Source organism: Puma concolor, chromosome D1 (assembly GCF_028749965.1).
Source record: "Puma concolor isolate L17-30 chromosome D1, mPumCon1.1.hap2, whole genome shotgun sequence".
Taxonomy (NCBI): domain Eukaryota; kingdom Metazoa; phylum Chordata; class Mammalia; order Carnivora; family Felidae; genus Puma; species Puma concolor.
Window position 1 is genome coordinate 55,482,453 of NC_141676.1, and position 24,539 is coordinate 55,506,991.

General features: G+C 35.4%; 1 protein-coding gene and 1 pseudogene across 1 annotated transcript; both read left to right on the top strand.

The window, feature by feature from the left end:
* The first annotated feature begins 6,828 nt into the window (after nt 1–6,828).
* Nucleotides 6,829–7,773, top strand: LOC112865292 (olfactory receptor OR51C1-like). Its single transcript, XM_025928341.1, has one exon. The coding sequence runs from the start codon at nt 6,829–6,831 to the stop codon at nt 7,771–7,773; it is 945 nt and encodes a 314-aa protein (XP_025784126.1).
* Nucleotides 7,774–16,628: 8,855 nt separating this feature from the next.
* LOC112865726 (olfactory receptor OR51C1-like) lies at nt 16,629–17,570 on the top strand (annotated as a pseudogene).
* Nucleotides 17,571–24,539: the final 6,969 nt, after the last annotated feature.

Here is a 24,539-nt window from a genome sequence, read left to right on the forward strand (position 1 = left end):
TCAAGGCAAAAGTACCAGGGATTACAAAATCACTGATTAGATGAATAGCAAGAGAGTTACGTAAATTTATAAAGTATAAACACATATATTAGCATGTCATATCTTTCCTGCAGGCCAGCAGAGACAGATTCAGATATTCTGAAGCAATGATTAAAAAATAATCAAGATTAAAAATCTGTGTTAGACATAGAAACAATAAAATGTCTCTCATGTCTACATTTAGATTCTCCACAAAATTTTCATATTTATTATATTAAAGAATTACTTATTCTGACAATTACTGTTTTATGAATTCAATATAATACTAGATGCTTTGTTACTAATAACAAATAATGCTATATACCATTAAACCTTAAAAAAACGTAATTTCTAGCCTGGGACAATTTATAAGAATTGAAGAAAATATGCAAAACCAACCACAAAATGTCTGTAGCAACTTAACTCTATGTTTCTTTTTTGTTGTTGTTTTTGTTTTTTTGTTTTATTGTTTTATTTATTTTTAATTCATTATCATTTTTTAAATTACATCCAAGTTAGTTAACATATAGTGTAATAATGATTTCAGGAATAGAATTTAGTGATTCATCCCTTACATATAACACCCAGTGCTTTTTTTTTTTAATGTTTATTTATTTATTTTGAGCATGAGAATGTGTGCTCCTGTGCAAGCATGTGAAAATCGGGGAGCAAAGGGAGAGAATCCCAAGCAGGCTCAGCACAGAGACCAATGTGGGGCTGGATCCCAGGAACTGTGAGATTATGACCTGAGCCAAAATCAAGTCAGATGCTTAATCAACTGAGCCACCTAGGTGCCCCATTAACTGTATGTTTTATGATTAAAAGTTTTACTTTGAAAATACTTGACCAAGCTCTTCTCCAGGGGCATCTAATGCTTCCTTTAAATTTTTTGAGAAACCTTCATACTGTTTCCTTTTTCATATATATATATATATATATATATATATATATATATATAATGTTTATTTATTTGAGAGAGAGAAAGAGAGCAAGAGTGTGAGCAGAGGAGAAGCAGAGAGAGAGAGAGAGAGAGAGAGAGAGAGAATCCCAAGCAGGCTCCATGCTGTCATCACAGACCCAACAAGGGGCTTGATCCCATGACCCTGGGATCATGACGTGAACTGAAATCAAGAGTCGGACACTCAACCTACTGAGCTATCCAGGCACCCCAAGAAACCTCCATACTGTTTTCTATAAGACTGTACCAATTTAAATTCCCATCAATGCTGTGTTCCCTTCTCTCCATATATTCACCAGTATTTGTTTTTTGTTGCTGTTCTTTTTTTTCAATGATAGGCATCCTAAGAAATGTGAGGTGATATCTCATTGTGGTTTTGATTTCCATTTCCGTGATGATTATTAATGTTGAGCATCTTTTCACATACCTGTTGGTCTGTATATCATAATATTGTATTGTATACTGAAAACTTGCTAAGAGGATAGGTATTATGATAAGTGTTTTACCACACACACACATAAAATAATACGAAAGGGGGTGGGAGGAATACATTTATGGCCTTTCACAGTTGTATATGTATTCCCAAATTCATCAAATTGTATACAGTAAATATATACAGCTCTTTATATACCCATAAAACTTAATTAAAAAAAGATTCCCATGCAAGTTCTACTGAATAAACTTGCCATATGTATTCCCTCTGTAAAACATACTGACTAATGCTAGCAGCCAGTTGAACACTCATAGATCACTCTCTAGTTAGCAAATCCTAATTGCCCCCAGTAAGTACACTGTAGGCTACTTGCTTTTCCTTCAGTCATCATAATTATTATAATGGAAATTGTATACAGCTTATTAAAGATATGGTTTACAAAGGAAGATAATATAAAATTGCAATTTGCAGAACTACATTGAAAGACCCTAACTCTATATCAAACAATGATGAATAAATTACATATATGTCTCAAGTTAAAATAAAATGATCAGTGTAGGTTAAAATTACTTTTATGACTCCTACATTTAACCAACTTTATTAGCTAATTAGCCTAATCATCAACCAAATAGACTTTAATAAAATGGCTTCTATTTTGCTTATTTATATGGTTTTCTTTTCTAGACTTGAAATAGATCTGCAAGAGTGAGCGATAAATTAATTTGACAAACATTACTGACCACTGATTTTGTGTTAAGTACTGTTTATCAGTATATGTTAGGTAAATTAAAAATGTTTGTTTTAGCCTGGGTGACTAATACAAAATAAGATAATGTACCTAAAATTACTTGGAAAAATTAATCACTATACGAATGTTAATTAACATAATCCCTGAAGAAGAACCAATCTATTTTTTTTCTAGGAGTTACTTCCATTTGAATGGCTATGCTGACAAATCTTTCTTCTTCTATTGAAAGTGTAACCTGCATGGAATCCCTTAACATTGTAATTCTATTTTACTGTTTGCTTCTGAATTGTAGGAATCCATTTGCTCATTTCGACAAATATTTCATTTATATGTACTATGTACTTGGCACTATGCTATTACCTGGAAATACTTTCAAAATATTTGTTATTCCACTTAGTTGTACAAAAAAATCTGTGTAATTCATTATTTACAAGAAACAAATAGAATAAAAATCAAGAAGAAATATTGGATCCTCATCTTAAATGCTGTATTCATGTTCAATATCATTTTTAATTAAAACACATAAACACAGAGTTATTGTGTCAATATGTTTATTTTTTTTTTTTTTTGGTCCTTTTTCTCTTGTCAGAGCATCCGCATTTCCTGGTGCTAGCTAAATAACTTGGGGCAGAGAGGTGAAGCACAGTAAACTAGCACAGAAATCCCCCAAGGGTGTATTTATCCCAGTTGGGTAAATGGCTACACCATCAAAGTCCTTTGTAAAAATTTTCCATACGGAGAGGTAAATAGGTGACCTTCATATACCCGACTCTAAGTAAGGATAAAAGAAGCTCTCCTCCCTATCTAAAGGCCAAGTCAAGCAGCTGGTCTCAGATCAGCACCACTACTTAGTTGTCTCTATAATAAAATGTATCTGATGACTTGAAGCTCCATCATGAGTAATTTAGCTTAAACCCAAGGAAGAGTTTCTTGGAAGGGAAGTTAAAGACAACAATTCATTTAGTCTCTGGTATTGTATCCTCTGTAATTCTCCACATCTTGAAAGGTAAGACTCTCTCCACCTACCACAGGTCTCTGGTCTCCAAACCCTTGGAGCCACCGATTATACTTGCTCTCCATTCTTTAGTTCACTTCCATGAACCTGATACCTATTCAGAAATTCCAAATTCCATAAAGACATTTTGTTTTCAACTATTAGCTAATCATAGCAAAGCTGTGCTTCTTCTATGTATATATTTCCTGACACATATAATAACCAAAATCACTGGCACATCCTTACCATTGTTTTACTTCTGTTTCTAATTGGTTTGTGCCTACTGTAGCACATTTATTCCATTCAGTCTTCAGCAATCTGATTTGTTTCTTTTTCATTTTGTCTGAACACCAGAAGCAGTATGGCACAGTGAAATGAGCATATCTAGAGAGCCAGACAGACCTGGATTCACACACTGGTCCTGTTATGTCTGTCTAGGGGAACCTTCACTCCAAAACTAAAATCTTCTCACAAAAAATCTAGGAATGTTAGTCACAGCCTATTCATGGTGCTATTCAATTAAAGCAATGACAGGTAGAGCTATGTGGGGCAAAGAATCTGGCTCAATATTAATTTCTCTTCTCACTAAGAATATTAGGACTATTCTCTCATTAATCTTCCAACCTTTCACCTAGTACATGTTTCAGCCCAGGCCCCGGACATGAAGACCAGCGTGCCTCTCAGGTCAGCATGTTCATAGCATGCAGGCACTTCTTCCTCTCCATGTAGGTGGTTAACTTTGTAACATTCCACAGACACTGCCTCTAAATTCAGTAAGATACAATGAAGGACTCTTTTAAATAGTTTTCTGTGAATGAATACATAAATTAATTTAATTAATTGAATCTACAACATTTTCAATCATAGGAACAGCATTTTGTCTTTCCAGGGAGATTATGTTGCTATTCATTGTTTTGGCAGACCATTGTGTGATGGTAACTGATTTTCCTCTGCAGCAAGATATAACTCCAGACCTTTCTTTATATGCAATGACTACTAATCTAGAAGATCAGACTTCAATTCTTCTTCCTAAAAGAATAGAGGAATTTTACCCTTTCTTTGATTACTCAAGTGCTATCCTATATTTTGACTTAACTGATCTCATATTCCTTAGTTAGGAGTTAATCACCCTCAAAATATCTCAGATGTAGGATATCAGTTTTAGCATTAGTACTTCTTTGGTCTGTTCCTTTCATCCTTTATCTTCCTTGAAAATGTAATAGAAAACTGGGAGAGACTGTTTCAGACAGTACTAGCTAAAATTATTTTATAATTAAAGTCTATTGTAATTCTTAGAAACAAAATTGTGAGAGCAATATTCTGTATGAATTACAAACAGTTGCAGTACCGACAGAAATTGATGATCAACAGATGGGAGGTGGAAATACATTCAGATTTCTGGATCAGGCAGCCTGGCACATCAAGCTACCACGAGCTATTATCAAACTGAGGAAAATAGAACATACAAGTTGTAGGGGTTCTGGGGACTAATTCAGATGCAGTCATCTTGTGCTCAAGTGGACGTTGAGATACTGAAGCAGAAAAATTACAGAGTAAGATACATGGATCTAATATTTAGGAAATTAGCCTAGGATAAAGATAAGTATGCAATTAGGAAAATAAATGAATAAAAACATTGTTCATAGATTGCCTATGGAATTCAAAGTATGTAGAAGTAGGTAACATGTTTATTAAAAGAGTCAAACTAATTTTTATCTATATCCATAAGTAAATTATATAGTCACTTAAATGATAAAATTGCATTGGGGCGCCTGGGTGGCTCAGTTGATTAAACATCTGACTTCGGCTCAGGTCAGGATCTCATGGTATATGGGTTTTGTGCTGACAGCTCCAAGCCTGGAGCCTGCTTCAGATTCTGTGTCTCTCTCTCTCTCTGCCCCTCCCCGACTCACGCTCAGTCCCTCTCTCTCTCTCTCAATCTCTCTCTCTCTCTCTCTCTCTCTCAAAAATAAATAAACATTAAAAAAATGTTAATGATAAAATTGTATTAAAACGGGCATTCTTAACGGAAATTATCATGGATGGATTCTAAAGGAATAATAGATATCCTAAAGAGATTTAAAATATATTTTGAGCAATAAATTCATTTTTATAATATATACACCATGGGTTAATTTAACTTATAGTATCCAGTGGATTAATTTAAATTATAGCATCCAACAATATGCTTAGGAAATTACAATCTGCTAAAATCAAGTCTCATTAGTTTATTTACAATCATATAATACTTAAGCAATCCTGAAATAATTGTTTCAACTCTGAACCATAAAGATGATAAATAATTAGGAGATTTGCAGACATAGATATCTCTAACACATTTGCCTTATATCATTATTATTGGTACCATTATTATTATCGTTGGAAAATGTAGTGCAGTTGTTAATAGCACAATTTCTAAAATCTTATTTTCTATGATTCCCAACATTTGTTCTTTCAGATTTTGTGACCTTCAGCTATTTGTCCAAACTTCTAAATTTCACTTTATGCATCTGTAATAAATAAAAAATACTTCTCTCTTAGGCTTTTCAAAGGCTCAAATGAAGTAATCTATGTAAAATACTTAGAACATCATCTGGAACATGGTCTTATCAGTCATATAATCTATATCCAAATAACCCTGTAAGAAATCAAAGGCCAGGTGAAACAGCAGGGTATAAATGCTATAAAAGAATATTATCAATTTCCTTATTGATTTTTACCACAATAGAGGCAGGTTCCATAATGGTAAACAAGGCAGTATTTTAGTTTACAAAGTAAAAAGAGTATCACACTTCAGATCCACGGGACCTGAAGCCTCTTCCCTCTAGTTCCCTCTAATAAACATATGTCATGAGATAGGATGAACTGGCCTTATCTAAAGTAGATTCCTGGGTTGTCCCTGATGTTCTCTGCTAAGTCAAAATAAATTTTCACTTGGAATCTGAATTTAATAATTCTAAAATTCCAAGGCAAAAAGGAACCAATTATTTTCTTAGGCCAGGATCTACTCATGGTTAGAGTATTTCAGAAAGGGCAAATAAAACAGAAATTAGCAAAAAACATATTGAATATCTCCTATGAGCAAATAATTCTACTAAGCAAAGATTAGCTAAAAATAACCTCTTATTTTCATGAGACCATATTAATAAGTATAAGCTTATAATCCAGTTGAAGGATAAAAAAATGTAACAAAAAAAATATTGATCAGAGTTCAGGGTAGTAAGTGATACACACCAAACACCAATTTCATAGCTAGGTATGAAATTAAATTGAACTTAGTTAAATATCTCATTCCACTGACAAATCCCACAGATATAATATTGAGTGAAAGAAGCCAGAGGCAAGTAGTATATACTGTATGATTCTATTTATATAAAGATCAAGAAGAGGGAAAATTAATTATGATAAGAGAAGTCAGAATAATGGTTACAATAGGAGAAGAGATTGATTAGGATGAGGCATTAGGAAGTCTTCTGGGTTGCTGGTAATAGTCTATCAGTTGATCTTGAAAGGATTTATATGAGTCCATATAGATGCCAAACTTTATTGAGCTGTACTCTAAAGTTTTGTGCACTTTACTAAGTTTTTGTGTATTAAACTTTAACAAAAAGTAATTTTTAAATTCTAAATTTAGAAAATCAAGATATTCCAAGATAATTCAGCTCCTGCAGACCATAATGCCAAATTTCCATAATTCTACTTTCCCTACTTTCCTCTTGACTGGGGTGCCTGGACTTGAATGGGCCCATGCCTGGATTTCCATCCCCTTCTGCTGCCTCTATTTAACTGCTCTTTCTGGGAATACCCTGATCCTGTTCGTAGTCCTCACTGAGCCAAGCCTCCATGAGCCCATGTACTATTTCCTCTCCATGTTGTCCACCACTGACATTGGCTTATGCATCTCTACACTGGTGACAGTACTAGGAATATTCTGGCTCAATGCCAGGGAGATCAGCTTTAATGCCTGCTTATCACAGATGTTCTTCATTCACCTCTTCACTTTCATGGAATCTTCAGTGCTCCTGGCTATGGCTTTTGATCGTTTTGTGGCCATTTCCAACCCCTTGAGATACGCTACCATTCTAACTCATGAAAGGATTGCACAGATTGGTTTGGCAGTCGTTACCAGGGGAACTGTCATTCTGATACCACTAGTCCTTCTTCTCAAGCGTCTATCGTTCTGCCGCAGTCATGTGCTCCATCATTCCTACTGTTTCCACCCTGATGTAATGAAGCTCTCATGTTCAGACACAAAGATCAACAGTGCATTTGGACTCACTGCAATTATCTCTACTGCTGGAGTGGACTCTATTTTTATCCTGATTTCCTATGTCCTGATAATTCGCTCAGTTCTCAACATTGCATCCCCAGAGGAGAGGAAAAAGGCCTTCAGCACCTGCATTTCTCATATCACGGCTGTGGCCATATTCTACATCCCTTTAATCAGCCTGTCTTTTGTTCACAGATTTGGAAAACATTCTCCACCATATGTGCCCACACTGATTGCTAATATTTACTTGCTCATTCCCCCTGTAATGAATCCCATCATTTATAGTGTAAAAACCAAGCAGATTCAAAAATCTGTGCTCAAACTGGTATGTTCCAAGGGAACTCATATTTAACAATTACTGGCCCATAAAGACCCATTTCAAAGTCAGTGAAAATTGATCATAAATTGGAGTTATAACTCATGAAATTTTAGAGATGGGTGGAACTAGATGCCATCCAATTCAAATATCTCCACAATGCTGTTAGTTATACCTAAGGCAATCTTATCTTTTCTACCACCAAAATACTGATTCAGATTCTCACTACCTCTCAGTTACCCTATTCCTATAGATAACTAACTGACTTCCATATCTCTGATGTTTCCACCTAAAACCACACATCATTCACTTTGAATTAATTTTCTAAATATACAGCACAAGTAAAATTTAATAACAAAACAATAAGTATCTCTTTCATGTTCACTTCTCATACACCAACTAAATGAAGCAACTGCTCCTATCTCTGATATAGTCCTCCAAAATTTGGATTCAACTTTCCTTTAAAATTTAATCTATCTCTCTCTCTCTTTTCACATACTCACAGTCTAAGAAAAGCAGTCAGCTAACTGTTTCTTCATGTAAATGCAACTTTCCTAAAGCTGTTCACTATTGACTTGAGCTTCACTGTTGACTCTACTTCAATCTTGACACCCACCCTCCACTTTGAAATTCTACTTGTATGTCAAGGCTCATCTTTAAATAGCTTCGTCATTAAATTTTTCATGATTGCCCAATGGTACTTGATCTTGCCTTCCTATATTTCACCTTTTATAGTACTTTGCCAGTATCTTTTTTGCCTTTATGTACTTTTGGCATAGAAATGGAAATAATAGAAATATAAATATATATTAATATTAATATAAAATGGCTGCCACAAGTCTATAAATTCCCTAAATAAAAAAAGCCTTGAAGCTTCTACAATATCTAGCAGAATACCTTTCACATAGCAGATACTCAGTGATAGTTGTTGAACTGAACTGAACATATTGGACTATAAAATAGTCCATCTGAACAATTCAAATTGCATAGGCAAAGGGCTATTTTGGAACCTGAGATCACAGTCTCTGGAATTTATCCCAGTTTGCATAAGGCCCAACTTGACTAAGAATAATTTTAGCCACTTTTTTTCTCCATGAATGGCTTCCCAGAACCAACTACTATACATAACTAAAAAAAAAAAATTTCCCAGGTGCCAAAGACAAAAACTACTAAACCGTCCTTAATTCCTCACTTATCATTTGCTCTTGCATACAATGAATCTGTATTTCTTCTATTCTAACATGAAAACATCTCTTCATCTCCACTTTTAGACTTTGTTCAGGACACTAAAGTTCTTTTTAAAAAATATGTATTTATTTATTTTTGAGAGAGAGAGAGTAGCGGAGAGGGTCAGAGAGAGAGAGGGAGAAAGAGCATCCCAAGCAGACTCCATGCTGTCAGCACACAGCCCAACGCAGGGCTCAATCCCACAAACCATGAGATCATGACCTGAACTGAAATCAAGAGTCAGACATTTAACTGACTGAGCCACCCAGGAACCCATAGGACACTAAAATTCTTAAATTAAATCACATTTTCCTTTTAGGTTTCAGATGTCCAATCTTATCCCTTTCTCCTCCCTCTGTTTTCCATAAGAAAATCAGAAGAAGAAAAAAACTTTTTAAAAGCCTTTTAAATTATATTTTAGTTATACAAGAAATATAAATATGCTCTTATTAATAAAAGATTTTACAGAAAAGGTGAAAGTCCTCCTTGATATGTTTCCTCAAGTTCAGTCTTTCTGTCTTCTCTATAGGAAACCACTGTATAAATTTGATTTTTTTCCTTCCTTTTTCTATGCATTAATGTCCACAGATATGGAGAAAATAAAATTTTCAATTTTTATTATGTTTTTTAATTTATTTTTGAGAGAGACGAGAGCTAGAAGAGGAAGGGCAGAAAGAGAGGGAGACACAGAATCCGAAGCAGGCTCCAGGCTCTGTGCTATCAGCACAGAGCCCCATGCAGGGCTTAAACTCATGAACCATGAGATCATGACCTAAGCCTAAGTCTGATGTTTAACCGACCACAAGGTACAACTATATATCTCTCTGTTGTTTATTATCTTCAATATAACATTCATTTGTTTTGATCCCTGTAGGAGGTGGTGGGGGGAGAAAATAATCTTTAAATCTTCTCAATGTGGAACAACTGGGTCTACAATACCAGAGTATATCAAATTATTTCAGTGGTCTCCTTCCTAAAGCAGGTGTGAAAACTATGTTCATACACTTTCCATGTTCCTTCAATATTTATATTTTCTTGGCATATATTTCAATATTAATCATAGCAAGTCAAAAAAGAAAACAACCTCAGCAATTGCAGTACATTAAACCACAAGGGAGAGCAAGTAGATTTAGGCATGCAGAGTGTCTCTGAAGCAAAAACAATTAGCCAGAAAGATCCCTTAGGAATAAATAGATTTTTCTGAGGGGTAAACAACTCTCCTGAGAATGGGTTTCTCACAGATACCCTTCCTTCAGAGGTGAATGAGACCTCAGAGCCTTGTCTCTTCCTCATTGCCTTCACTTGATGTAGGTACAGATGCATCAGAGAGACTGTGGATATGTATTAATGTTAGATGATTTATGTGGGCTCATTCTGCAATAAGAAATTTGGCTTCATTAAAGGAAGTATTTCTAAAATGAAATTATAAGAACAACCATGTAAACATAAGATGCTGGGAATTGCTTTTGATTTAAGAATCTACTACTGGAAAGGTCCTATTCTCATAGAGTTTTCAGCAAAACTTAGAAATAAAAATTAGAAATTCTTCACAATTTACTGAATCTCAATTCTTTTTTTTTCAAGTTTATTTATTTATTTTGAGAGAGAGAAAGTTTCAAGCAGACTCTGCGCTGTAAGCACCAAAACCAACCTGAGCCAAAACCAAGAGTTGGATGCTGAACTGACTGAGCCACCCAGGTACCCCTTGAAACTCAATTCTGAAAAAATTCATAAACAGCAAAATTTTGAAAATACAAAAATCCAGAGCATGTGGTCAGTTTAAAATCTGGCTGGGATTCCTTAGATAAGATAAAATATCTAAAATGTATTGTTCATAGTGCTAGACATAGGGAGTCTGAATAGCCCCCAAACTGAATGAGTCATCAATGTAGAATTCTGCCATAAAAAGTAAGTACAATATAATTTCTTTAAGCAAAAACACAGAATATGGCATATCTAGAGTCATATGCCCAAATCCAATGTTGAATTTCAAAGAAGTAAATACTTTGTCCAAAAATAATAGTGATTCGTTATTAGTAAGGGTTGAAATTTTAGTTCTTTTTCTTGTAGTAGGGATGATGCTGGTCCATTCAGAATAACAGACTGTAGTATTCTTAAAGAGATTAAGACATTCAAGCCAGATTGAAAATGAAGAGATGCATTTGAAGTCAATTAACTTAGGTTAAATAGGTCAGCAGTGGCTATGAAAATGAGCAGCACTAATAGAAGTATCCATAGCTCAAATCCATGATTCCAGGAGGCACCATTATCCAACATGCATGATTCATTTTACCAGTGGTCTTAATAATTTAGCATGTAAGAAAATAATAGCTTTCCATTTCCCCTCGCTGTTGATAAGGAAATAAGTTTTTAAAAAAGCAACAAAAATCAGGAAGTGAAAAAACAAATTTATCAAATATCAAGTGTTTGATGCCCTAATACATATGCATTTATAGTAGTGTTTAGAACCAAGGAACAATGACAGTGTACGTCTATGGAAAGAGGAAAAACCAGATGAATATTTGAAATTTTAGTAATTTACATGCATATGTAACAAAAGTTTATTTTTTAATGTTATTCTATAAATTTCACCACATCAAGAAGAATTGATATGTAGCATAGTAGAATTGTAACCAATTTTAAATTTACATACATGGAATTCAAATCCTAGCTTTTCCACTGTGTGAAATATTATAATTTGTTTATCTCTATAATTTTTACATTCCTGGGATGAAAAATTAGGATATTATAAGCAAATTGATTTTTAAATTAATTAAGATAATCTACATAAAGCACAAAATTCATGTAAAGCCTGACACATTTTGGGATTTTATAAATGATAGATCTTAACTATTTTCAAAGTAACTATATTACCTCCAATTTACCAATGAGAAAATAGCATCAAACATTCTAAATTAAGGATTCAGAGAAAGGGGAACCCTCTTAAAAGGTTGGTGGGGATGCAAACTGGTGCAGCCACTCTGGAAAACAGTATGGAGGTGCCTCAAAAAGTTAAAAATAGAACTACCAACAATCCAACAATTGCACTACTAGATATTTACCCAAGGGATACAAAAATACTGATTCGAAGGGATATATGCACCCTGATGTTTATAGCACATTATCAACAAAAGCCAAATTATGGAAAGAGTCCAAAGGTCCATCGACTGATGAATGGCTAAAGATGTGGTATGTATATACAATGGAATATTACACAGCCATAAAAAAGAATGAAATCTTGACATTTGCAATAAAATGAATGGAGCTAGAAGGTATTATGCTAAGTGAAATAAGTCAGTCAGAGAAAGACAAATACCATATGATTTCACTCACATGTGGAATTTAAAAAACAAAACAAAAAGACATAGGGAACAAAATAAAGGAAAACCAAGAAACAGACTCTTAACTGTAGATAACAAAATAATGATTACCAGAGGGGTAGAGGGTCGGGGGATGAGTTAAATAGGTGATGGGGATTAAGGAGTGCCCTTGTTGTGAGAAGCACTGTGTGATGTGTGGAAGTGTTGAATCACTATATTGTACACCTGAAACTAATAGTACACTGTATGTTTACTAACTGGAATTTAAACAAAAACTTGAGGGGTGCCTGAGTGGCTTAGTCAGTTAAGCATCCCATTACGCTCAGGTTCATGATCTCACAGTCTGTGAGTTCAAGCCTCACATCGGGCTCTGTGCTGACAGCTCAGAGACTGGAGTCTTCTTCAGATTCTGTCTCTGTCTCATGCTCTGCCTCTCTCATGCTGCGCCCTGCTCATGCTTGCTCTCTCGTGCTCTCTCTCAAAAATAAATAAACATTAAAAAAATTTTTAATGAAAACTTGAAAAAAATATTCTAAGTCCTATGATTCCAGAATTTTTCTTCCATTATAACTTCCCTCCTCTTTCATACTCCAGAGAAACAGAATAGGAGATGGTAGGTAGGTAGGTAGGTAGGTAGGTAGGTAGGGATTTATTATGAAGAATTGGTTCACACAATTATGGAGGCTAAGAAATCCCACAGTCTGCCATTTGTAAGCTGGAGATCCTGGAAAGCCAATGGTGTAGTACCAATCCAAGTCTGAAGGCTCCTGAAAACTAGAAGCACCGATGGTGTAAATCCCAGCCCAAGGGCAGAAGACCCATGTCCCAGCTCAGCAGTCAGGCAGAGAGAAAGAACTCCTCCTTCCTCTGCTTTTTCATTCTATTCAAGCCTTCAACTAACTGAATGAGGCCCACCCACAGTGGGAAGGGTAATCTGCTATACTCAATCTACTGACTGATTCAAACATTATCCCTTCACAGACATACCCAGAAATAACGTTTAATCAGATATATGGGGTGGCCCAATCAAGTTGACACATAAAATCAACCATCACACACCACACACACACCTGAATCCATTTCTTGATACCTCTACTTAGAATTCAGATCTCGATCTAGACATCATTATTTACTGGAAACAATTCCTTATTCCTCACAATGAGTTTGTTGTCTTTATGTGCTCTCATAGCATTCTAGATTTACTCTTTACACTCTAATTCCATGTTACTTGTCTGTGTTCCCTTGTCAACTAAGTGTTTTCAGGATCAGAGACATCATTACACTTAGCATTTAATTTCCTGTTTCTCATCCAAGGTACATGGGAAATATATTTTTTTCTGAATGACTGAATGAATTTTCAGTATTTTTGCTTAGTAAAGTGACTGTTTTGACAAGTAGTAGTGGAAGCTCATTCCTGCACTGTTTCTGGATCATTCCATGCATTAAAGTACTTCTTAAAGGAGCATCTTATAAATTCCCTCTAGTTTTCAGAAGATATAGGTGTATCTTCTGTATGGCACACAGATCAAATGTAGTTCTCAAATATAATAACATTTCAACCATTTGAACACAACCATGTGTTTGCTCTTAGTTTTCTTTTCTCCTGGCTGATTCTAAACTTTATAATTTCTGACTATTCTTTTTTTTTTAAACAGCCATCTCTTCAATTCATCTTAACAGGAATAAGACTAATAAAATTAAGCAGTTGCTTTTAGGCAAGTGGAAGAACATGTGATAAAATTAATGTCATTATATGACAGAAATTAAAATATCTCTAAGGTACATTCCAATTCAATAATTCTAGGATTCTACATTACTCTAAAATGTTATAAATGAAGGCATTTCATTTATAAGTCTCTTCTTAGAAGAGACTTTGAAAATAAAAATAATATGTCTTCTTGAACCCTACTGCTGCTACTTTCCTGACAATGGAAATATTAACCTTCTTGAGTATTTATTTTATTTAAATTAAATCTGCTAAAATTTGTATTGATGATTCCAGCCATCAGGAAATCTTTTTTCTTTTTCTCTTTTTAGGCTTATTTATTTATTTTGAGAGAGAGAGAGAGAGAGAGAGAGAATTCCAAGCAAGCTCTATTGTCAGTGTGGAGCCCTACAGGGGCCTTGAACCCATGAACCATGAGATCATGACCTGAGCAGAGAGCAAGAGTCGGACACTTAACCAATTGAGCCACCCAGGTGCTCCAGGAGATTGTTTTTCTAGTAATTTCTCTATCTTCTATATAGACCTTTAAATATAACCTTTAAAATGTTTGTCATAAATTATCTGATAAAAGGATTTTTTTTTTGAATGATGCCAGAGAACTGAGAAATTTATTTCATTTCACTTAATACACTTTTGGGCCAAATTATTATGAAACATGAATCATCTTATAATCAGGATAGTAACTATTCCATAATGCCTATATTACATACTTAAAATTTCTGCATAGGGCCCTTTCCATAATCTCTCAAATATTTAGGATATTAAGTAATGCCCGCAAGCTTATTTCTGTGATTTTTTTTTTAAGCCGCAATTGCATGGAATAAGAAAACAATAGGTGCGCCCGGGTGGCTCAGTCGGTTGGGCATCCGACTTCGGCTCAGGTCATGATCTCACAGTTCATGAGTTGGAGCCCCGCGTCGGGCTCTGTGCTGACAGCTCAGAGCCTGGAGCCTGCTTTGGATTCTGTGTCTCCCTCTCTCTCTGCCCCTCCCCTGCTCATGCTCTCTCTCTCTCTCTCTCTCTCTCTCTCTCAAAAATAAATAAACATTAAAAAAATAAAAAAAAATAATGGAGATTATCTAATTCCATTAACCTTAATATGAACATTAAATGACAAAACCAAAGACATGTGCCTATTTTGTGAATTAACCCAAACTGAGCAGCCTCAGATGTAATATGTGTTGGAATCTCAGTAACTTGTGAGAGCAGGAATAAAAGTTGAGACTAGATAGCAATAGTAGCTAGAGATTTAAAAATGAGTAGCCAGGGATTTATTTATTTAAAATTTATTTATTTAAAAATAAATAGCCAGGGATAAGATCCACTGACCAAGAAATACAACAGGTATTAACAAGAGGTGTCACAAACTAAGATTTGGAGCCAGAATGTTTCAATAACTAAGGAGGTAAAATTGTGTAGGTATAACACAGCTGTAGGAGTATATTCTCCAAATCAGGTAGTTGGAGACTTCATGGTTCCAAATGTTCATGAAGGACCAACGGGATTCCAGCCAATGACTAGGACTAAGAGGAAAGTCACCAGTTTCTGAGAAGCCAAAGAGAAGAAAATTTAGGGTATTCAGAGCACCACCATATTGGCTTAGTGAAGCTCTTAGCAAGACTTTCCAGTACATTAAGGGGACTAGATCACAAGAGTTAAGTCAATACAGGAAAGAAGAAAGGAAGGAGAAGAAAACTTACCTAGGACCTCATCTACAAAATAGTAAGTCTCATTTCAGATGCTACCTATTGGTGGAGCTGAAAGCTCAAATGTGTGTTTGCTTTCATGAAGACACCCTCTGTAAATATACTCTTCTGAGGCTATATGTAAGTAACAGATGGCAATGATCGCAACAACACTAAGCTGGCCTCTGTACATGCAGTTCACTCTTAGCTTTGAAATTGAATACAGTTGTCTTTGAAAGAGACTAACTGCTGACAATGATGCTACAGAAAATTTTCTTTAACAATTATGTGTCAACACTACAGTAATAACAGATAAGAAAATAAGAAATCAATATTAGAAATCTAACCTCAGATTAGAAGCAACCTTAACAAGCCAGGGATAAGATCCATTGATGAAGAAATAATGAATAGGTTATTTTGACGTATAAAATTATTTCCTAAAAAGACTATATGTCTTTAAAGTGTATGACAAATTCCATGATAATGCACTAAAATAAAAACACTCAAAGATATATATATTTTATTAAGTAATAAATCTTACTTTTAAAAACTAATATTACTTTGAGAAATCCATTAAATTCTTGACATTTTCAGATTATCTTGCTACAATTCTCTATGCAGGAAGTACAGAGAAGGGGGAAAGAAAATGCTTAGAGTTAAAGAGGAAGACAAGAAAAAGTACTGCTGAGATTAAAAAAAATCCTATTCTCTTTTGTGAATTAGGAAATATGAATCATGGAGGGGAAGCTCAATAAAGCAAAAAGAAAAGAAATAACTGAGAAGCAAAAAGGAGAGGATGAAGTCCTAGGAGTAATCTGCAATTTGATTTCTCTAACTACAGTTAATAGAAATCACAATTAAATTGCTGAATGGTGTTTTCATTTCTCCTTCTAGGGTATTTTATTTCAAAAGAATTATTCTTCCATAGTAATGATGTCATCCTTTCCTAACATCACTTCAACTTCTCTATTCTTTTTCCTGACGGGAAAACATCTCCAGGTCTTGAAGCTACCCACACCTGGACATTCATCCTCTTCTGCTATCTGTACATGACTTCCCTCTCTGGGAATACTTTAATACTGTTTTTCACCATCACCAAGTCAAGTCTCCATGCACCTATGTACTATTTCCTCTCTATGCTCTCAACCACTGACTTGGGCTTGTATATTTCAACGCTGGTCACTATGTTGGGTATATTCTGGTTCAGTGCAAGACAAATCAGTTTCCATGCCTGTGTTGCCCAGACATTCTTCATTCAACTCTTTACCGTCATGGAGTCCTCAGTGCTCCTGGCAATGGCCTTTGACCACTTCATTGCCATTTGTAACCCACTGAGCTATGCTGCCATCTTAACTGATTCCAGAATTGTCAAAGTATGGTTTGCCGTCCTTGTCAGGGTAACAGTGATCCTAGTGCCTCTGGTCCTACTTCTTAAACGTTTATCCTTCTGCCAAAGCCATGTGCTTCCTCATTCTTATTGTTTCCATCCATCCTGATATAATCTGGCTTCATGTTCTGACAATAAGATCAACAGTGTTTTAGGACTTACTGCCCTTGTAGTTACTGTGGGAGTGGACTCCACCTTTATTTTTCTCTCCTATATTCTTAAGACTATCCTAAACATTGCTTCCCTAGAGGACTGGCATAAAGCCTTTAGCACTTGTATTTCCCACATAGGTGCTGTGGCCATCTTCTACATTCCTCTCATTAGCTTGTGCTTTGTCCATAGGTTTGGGAAAAAGGCGCCTCCTTATGTTACACATTCTTATGGTTAATGTGCGTTTGCTTCTTCCACCAGTGATGAATCCTATTATTTACAGTGTAAAAACCAAGCAGATCCGTAGGGCCATTAAAAAAGTCCTCTTTCCCAAGTGATTTGAGGTTTGACTCTAATACCTTTTTAATAAAATCTACTCCTTAGCAATCATTTCCAAGACCTGGTGTTTAATCAGTAAGCTTTCATTAGTGACCTGAAACCAAAAAAACTAGAAAGTTGGGTAGGATGGGTAGGAGATGCAATTTGACAGAAATTTATTTTTTATCTTCAATAGAACTATTACTAATCTACTCTTTAAAAATAAGCAATAAAATATCTTAATATTATGGGTATAATATAATATCCCAATAATATCCTAATATTATGGGATATATATATATGTATATGTTTATTTATTCTGAGGGGGGGGGAGGGAGAGGGAGAGAGAGAAAGAGAGAGACAGAGAGAGAGAGAATCCCAAGCACGCTCCACACTGTCAGCATCGAGCCTGATATAGGGCTCAAACTCATGAACCATGAGATCATGACCTGAGCCAAAATGAAGAGTCAGATGCTCAACCGACTGAGCCATCCAGGTGCGCCTGGGTATTATATATATTAATATAAATTTCTGAAAGCATGAATGAAAATAGGTAACATGAATGCTTTGCCCATTATTTGCCTCCAAAATTATACTTAAAACTGTAACATATCTTTCTGTCTCATTTTGTTTTTTTAAAGTATACATAATAAAAAGTTATTAAGTTTTGCTTAATCTTCAATTAAACCCTGCTGTCTATTATCCTTTTTTTATATTTTTAAAAAATGTTTATCTATTTATTTTGTGAGAGAGAGAGAGAGAGAACGAGCAGGGGAGGGGCAGAGAGAGAGAGAGAGAGAGAGAGAGAATTTCAAGCAGGCTCCACACCATCAGCACAGAGCCCAACACAGGGCTTGATCTCACAAACCATGAGATCATGACCTCAGCTGAAATCAAGAGTCCAACGCTTAACTGACTGACCCATGCACCCCTATCTATTATTCTTATATATAATTTAACCACCATTGATTCATTCTTTCATTTACTGGGTGTCTCCTATTGCCAGACACTGCACAATATGATAGGGTGGCAGAGACAAACAACAAGATATTATCATAATTAGTGAAATATGTAGATATAAAGCAACCAATCAAAATCTGATGTACTATGTGATATGTGACAATATGTAAGCAAAATGATTAATAGAATGTGTAAGAATAATATATTCTTAGCAATGTTGTTGCTATTTTCCAAGCTGGGAAGATCAAGATACCATCAAAATGTGCTCTTCAAACTGTAAAGTCAAGGGGTACCTGGGTGGCTCAGTCAGTTAAGCCTCTGACTCTTGACTTTGGCTCAAGTCATGATCTCACAGTGGTGGGATCGAGCCCCCTGTGGGGTTCCACACAGAGCTTGGAGCCTGCTTGGGTCTCTCTCTCTCTCTCCCTTTCTCTCTGCCCCCCCAACTCATGTTTTCTCTCAATAAATAAATACATAAACAAACAAACAAACATTTTTTAAAAAACTATAAACTAAAGAACTGGAAAGATCAATTTTCAGAATAGCAGAAAGATCAAGCCCAGCACTGGGCTGCACACTGGGCAGGAAGCCTATTACAAAAAAAAAAAAAAAAAAAAAAAAGGGAAGAATGGTAACATGAGGAAATCTGTGGATAGTTTCCCCAGGGAAACAACCATAAATTGTGAAAATTATATATAGACATGGGTATAAACATTTAAATTCTCTGAAAATTGCCCTAAGTGCATACAGCAGAAGAACTGTTCAAGAAAATCTATTAAATTACTGTAAGAACAGTGGGAGTCTGTGGCCCTTGAATAGGAGCCAGCATTTGCCCCTCCCTTCCCCCACAGTACAGCATACTGATAGCTCCACTCCGTGTAGCTAAGGACATAGGGCTTCCTTCCCCAGCCCCAGCCCCACCCCCATCTTCACCAGTTGTCAGTCTAAGGCTACGATATCTCCTGGAAAGGGTAGACCACCATATTCCTCATTCTTTTCACCTCAGCTCCAACTGTGGAAGCTAAATTCCAAGTGAATGCAGTCAAGAGGTCAGTGGCTGTCTTCATGCACTCAGCCATAGTCATACTGCAGAAGCCCTATCCCAGGCATGGCAGCCAGAGAATACTGGGGCCTCAATCACTCTTTCCCTAGCTCTATTATAAGGAACAGGATTCACGACAAGAGAGGCAAACTGAATAGGCCATATTCTATCCTGCCTATCTATGCATGTAAATCAGGGGATTAACTCCAAGAGAAATGGGCCACAATGGAATTAAATTATAAATGAGTAACAAAAATTTGTAAATTCACAAATACTAGAAAATTAAACAATATACTCCTAAAAATAATGGGCCAAAAAAGAAATCACGAAAGGATTTAGAAAGTACTTTGAGATGAATGAAAATAAAGACATGACATACCAAAATTGTGAGGTGAAGCTAAAGATTGCTTAGAGGAAAATTTATAGCCATAATGCCTACATTGAAAAAGAAAGTATCTCAAATCAATTACCTAACCATACACTTTAAAATGCTGGGGGAAAGGAGCAAACTGACTTTAAATCAAGCAAAAAGAAGATGGGTGCCTTGGTGGCCCAGTCAGTTAAGCGTCTGACTTTGGCTCAGGCAATGATCTCGTGGTTTGTAAGTTCAAACCCTGCATCTGGCTCTGTTCTGACAGCTCAGAGCCCGGAGCCTACTTCAGATTCTGTGTCTACCTCACTCTCTGCCCCTCCCTGCTTGCACTCTGTCTATCTCTCTAAAAAATAAATAAACGTTAAAAAATTAAAAGCAAAAAGAAGAAAATAATAATGATTAAGCTAGTGGAAATTAATTAAATAGAGAATTAAAAAACAATATATAAAATCAACAAAACCAAAAGTTGGTTCTTTGATAATCATGAGTCAGTAATTTTTAAATTTCCAAAGAAGAAAAACCCAGATCTAGATGAATTCACTGGTTAATTAACCAAACACTTAAAGAAAAATTAATGTTAATTTTTCAAAAATTCTTTCAGAAAATGGAAGAGGAGAGAACACATCCAACTCATTCTATTGGTGTAATTTTACCCTGATGTCAAAATCAAAGACATCACAGGAAAGAATATTAAAAACCAACATGTCTTGTGAATAGAGATGCAAATATCCTCAATAACATATTATCAAACCAAATTCAGCAACATATAGAAAAGATTATATACTATAACCAAGGGGGATTCATCCCAGAAATGCAAGGTTTATTTAAAGTTGGGGGGAAAAAAAAGAAGAAAATATACATATACTTACACTAAAACAATAGAATAACAGACAAAAACAAAATGATCATCTCAATATATGAATAGATGCAGGAAAAACTTTTGACAAAATTGAACATCCATTTATGGTAAAAGAACTCAAAAATTAGGAAGAAAAGTTACTTTCTCAATTGATAAATAGATATCTGTGAAAAGTTCAAGTAACATTATACTTAATGGTGACAGACTGAATGCTTTACCCTAAAATGATGAACAAAACAAGGATGTCCATTCTCACCAATTTATTCAACATTCTATTGGAAATTCTAGCCAGGTCAGTTTGAAAAGGCAATAAAATAAAAGCTATCTGGATTATAAAGGAGGAAGTAAAACTATTTCTATTTGTAGATGATCTGTTTTTTTTGTATAGAAGATCCTAAGAAACCTATTAAAAACTATTAAAACTAATAATAAATGACTTACGCAAAGTTACAGAATACAAGATCAAAATATAAAAAATTAATTGTATTTTTATACACTAGCAATGAACAATCCAAAACTGAAATTAAGAAAAAGTTCCATTTACAATAGCATCAAAAACAATAAATATACATGGAAATAAATTTACCCAAGGAGGGGTAAGACTTGCACACTGAGAACATTGTACACAGAAACACTGCTCAAAGAAGTAAAAGAAGTCCTAAATAAATGGAAAGATATGCTATGTTTATGGATTGACTACTTAATATGGTTACTAAGGCTATACTCTCAAATTAATATATAATGTAATATAATCCCTATCAAAATTCAAATTTCTTTGCTTAAACTGACAAGCTAGTCCCAAAATACATATGGAAATTTGAAGCACCAAATAGCCAAAACCATCTCGAAAAAGAACAAAATTGGGGGATTTACACTTAACAATTTCGAATTTCACTACATGACTATAATAATATACACAATGTAGTACTGGCATAGGATAGACATAAAGATCCACGGAATAGAATTGAGGATACAAAAATAAATCCTCACATTTCTTGACCATTGTTTTTTTTTTTTAATTTTTTAATTTTATTTAAATACAAGTTAATTAACATATATTGTAATAATGATTTCAGGAAAATTTAGTGATTCATCACTTACATATAACATACAGTGCTCATCACAACAAGTGGCCTCCTTAATGCCCATCACCCATTTAGCCCATCCTCCCACTCAACACCCCTCCAGCAACCCTCAGTTTGTTTTCTTTATTTAAGAGTCTCTTATGGTTTGCCTCTCTCTCTCTTTTTATTTTATTTTCCCTTCCGTTCCCCTATGATCCACTTTGTTTCTTAAATTCCACATGTGAATGAAATCATATGATATTTGTCTTTCTCTGATTGACTTATTTTGCTTAGCATAGTACACCTTAGGTCCATCCACATTGTTGCAAATGGTAAGATTTCATTCTTTTTGATGGCTGAGTAATATTCCATTGTATATATATCACCTCTTCTTTATCCATTCATCAGTCTATGGACATTTGGGCTCTTTCCATAATTTGGCTATTGCTTTTTTTTTAAATATAATTTTTTGTCAAGTTAGCTTAGCTAACATACAGTCTATATAGTGTGAACTAACTAGAGTTTAAATAAAAACTTGAAATAAAAAAAAATATTATGCTAATTGAAAAGAGTCAGTAACAAAGGCTACACATCATATGATTCAGTATATATGAAAGGTCTCAAACAGGCAAATTTACAGAGACAGAAGTAGATTAGTGGTTGCATTAGGCTGGGTGGGATGGAAGGTACTGAGATAAGACTGTAGGTAGGGTGTTCCATTTGTGAATTATAAAAATGATCTAAAATTTATTGTGATGATAATGGCAAAACTCTGAGAATGCACTAAAAATCATTAAACCTTTACATATTAAATGAATAGGTTGTACTGTATGTGAATTTTTATCAGTAAAACTGTTATGTTTAAAAAAAGAAAGAAAATGGGGCGCCTGGGTGACTCAGTCAGTTAAGTGTCCGACTTCAGCTCAGGTCACGATCTCGCGGTCCGTGAGTTCAAGCCCCACGTTGGGCTCTGGGCTGATGGTTCAGAGCCTGGAGCCTGCTTCTGATTCTGTGTCTCCCTCTCTCTCTGCCTCTCCCCCGTTCATGCTCTGTCCCTCTCTCTGTCTCAAAAATAAATAAACGTTAAAAAAAAAATTAAAAAAAAAAAAGAAAGAAAGAAGATTGGAGATTGCATAAGGAAGCTGGAGAGAGCACACGTGTCCAAACTACTCTCACCTAGAAAAAGGAGAAAATATGTTTGAATAAAGATGAAATTAATAGCAACACTGGTATATAAATAGAAGTATAATCAGTAATCTAAGTGATCTGTAAATTTCAGGAATCCATGAAAGATAGAACAAAGATAAAATGACACTGAAAGATGAAACCACAGCTCAAAATATGTGTAAGAGGATACAGGAAGTCCATTCTAAAGAATTCCCCAATCTCTGGGGTGTTTGATTGAAGAATTACATTGAAATATTCAGTCATTTTACTACTGTCCCACTAGCCCCAATCTGGCCCTCATTGTGCCATATTTTAGGATACAGACTAATTTGCCTAAGGATAGAAAAAATAAATATGATTAGTTCTGCCACTGAGGCAGGTCTGTACTTTTTCTTTTTTTTTTTTTTTTTTTAATTTTTTTTTTCAACGTTTATTTATTTTTGGGACAGAGAGAGACAGAGCATGAACGGGGGAGGGGCAGAGAGAGAGGGAGACACAGAATCGGAAACAGGCTCCAGGCTCTGAGCCATCAGCCCAGAGCCCGACGCGGGGCTCGAACTCACGGACCGCGAGATCGTGACCTGGCTGAAGTCGGACGCTTAACTGACTGCGCCACCCAGGCGCCCCCAGGTCTGTACTTTTTAACTCTGAGGCAACGTCCAGGAGAAACAGAGAATCCATGTGTTCAGATGAAGAGGTAGTCATGTATTATCCCTCCCTGCCCATGACAGGATATATCGTCCCTTCCTCTTAATACTGGAGGCGATCAGCCTATAGTAGATAAACTATACCCATGAAAATACGAACAGAAAATATTCAATTCATAGAAGACTACACAGTGAAGAATCCTTAAAGGCATTATTTCAGATGGCTATGAGTTGACAGAAAATAGTCACATGTATACACAAACTACACTACACACACACGCACACACACACACATTAGATTTAGTAATAGAATATTAAATCCAGAATATTTTTTGAAATGTCCTCACATTACGGGTGCCTGGGTGGCTCAGTTGGTTGAGCGCCTGACTCCGGCTCAGGTCATGATCTCGCAGTTCGTGTGTTCAAGCCCCACATCGGGATCTGTGCTGACAGCTCAGAGCCTGGAGCCTGCTTCCGATTCTGTGTCTCCCTCTCTCTCTGCCCTTTCCCCATTCATGCTCTGTCTCTCTGTCTCTCTGTCTCTCAAAAATGAATAAACATTAAAAAAAAAAAGAAATGTCCTCACATTAGAGTTATACACATAGCATATCTTCTCTTATGCCCCAGAAACATAAATGTGTGGGGCGGGGAAGAGAGAACAAAGCCACTGACATCTGTCTGCATATGTTAGGGTAAAGCCGGACCACAGCCTCATTTCTTAACCAGCCATAGTCCTTAGGCCCATGAATACTTAGATATTTCATCTCCATTCAGAAGGAATATACACAAATAAGCTAACACTCTAATAGAAAATACATAGAAATGTCTGAGGATCTTCTTGATGGTCAAGAAAAGTTCAGTGTCAGCTAGGCTGCAC

What these genes read in the sequence shown, in the direction of transcription:
- LOC112865292 (XM_025928341.1), top strand. Translation starts at nt 6,829, where the DNA reads ATGCCAAATTTCCATAATTCTACTTTCCCTACTTTCCTCTTGACTGGG.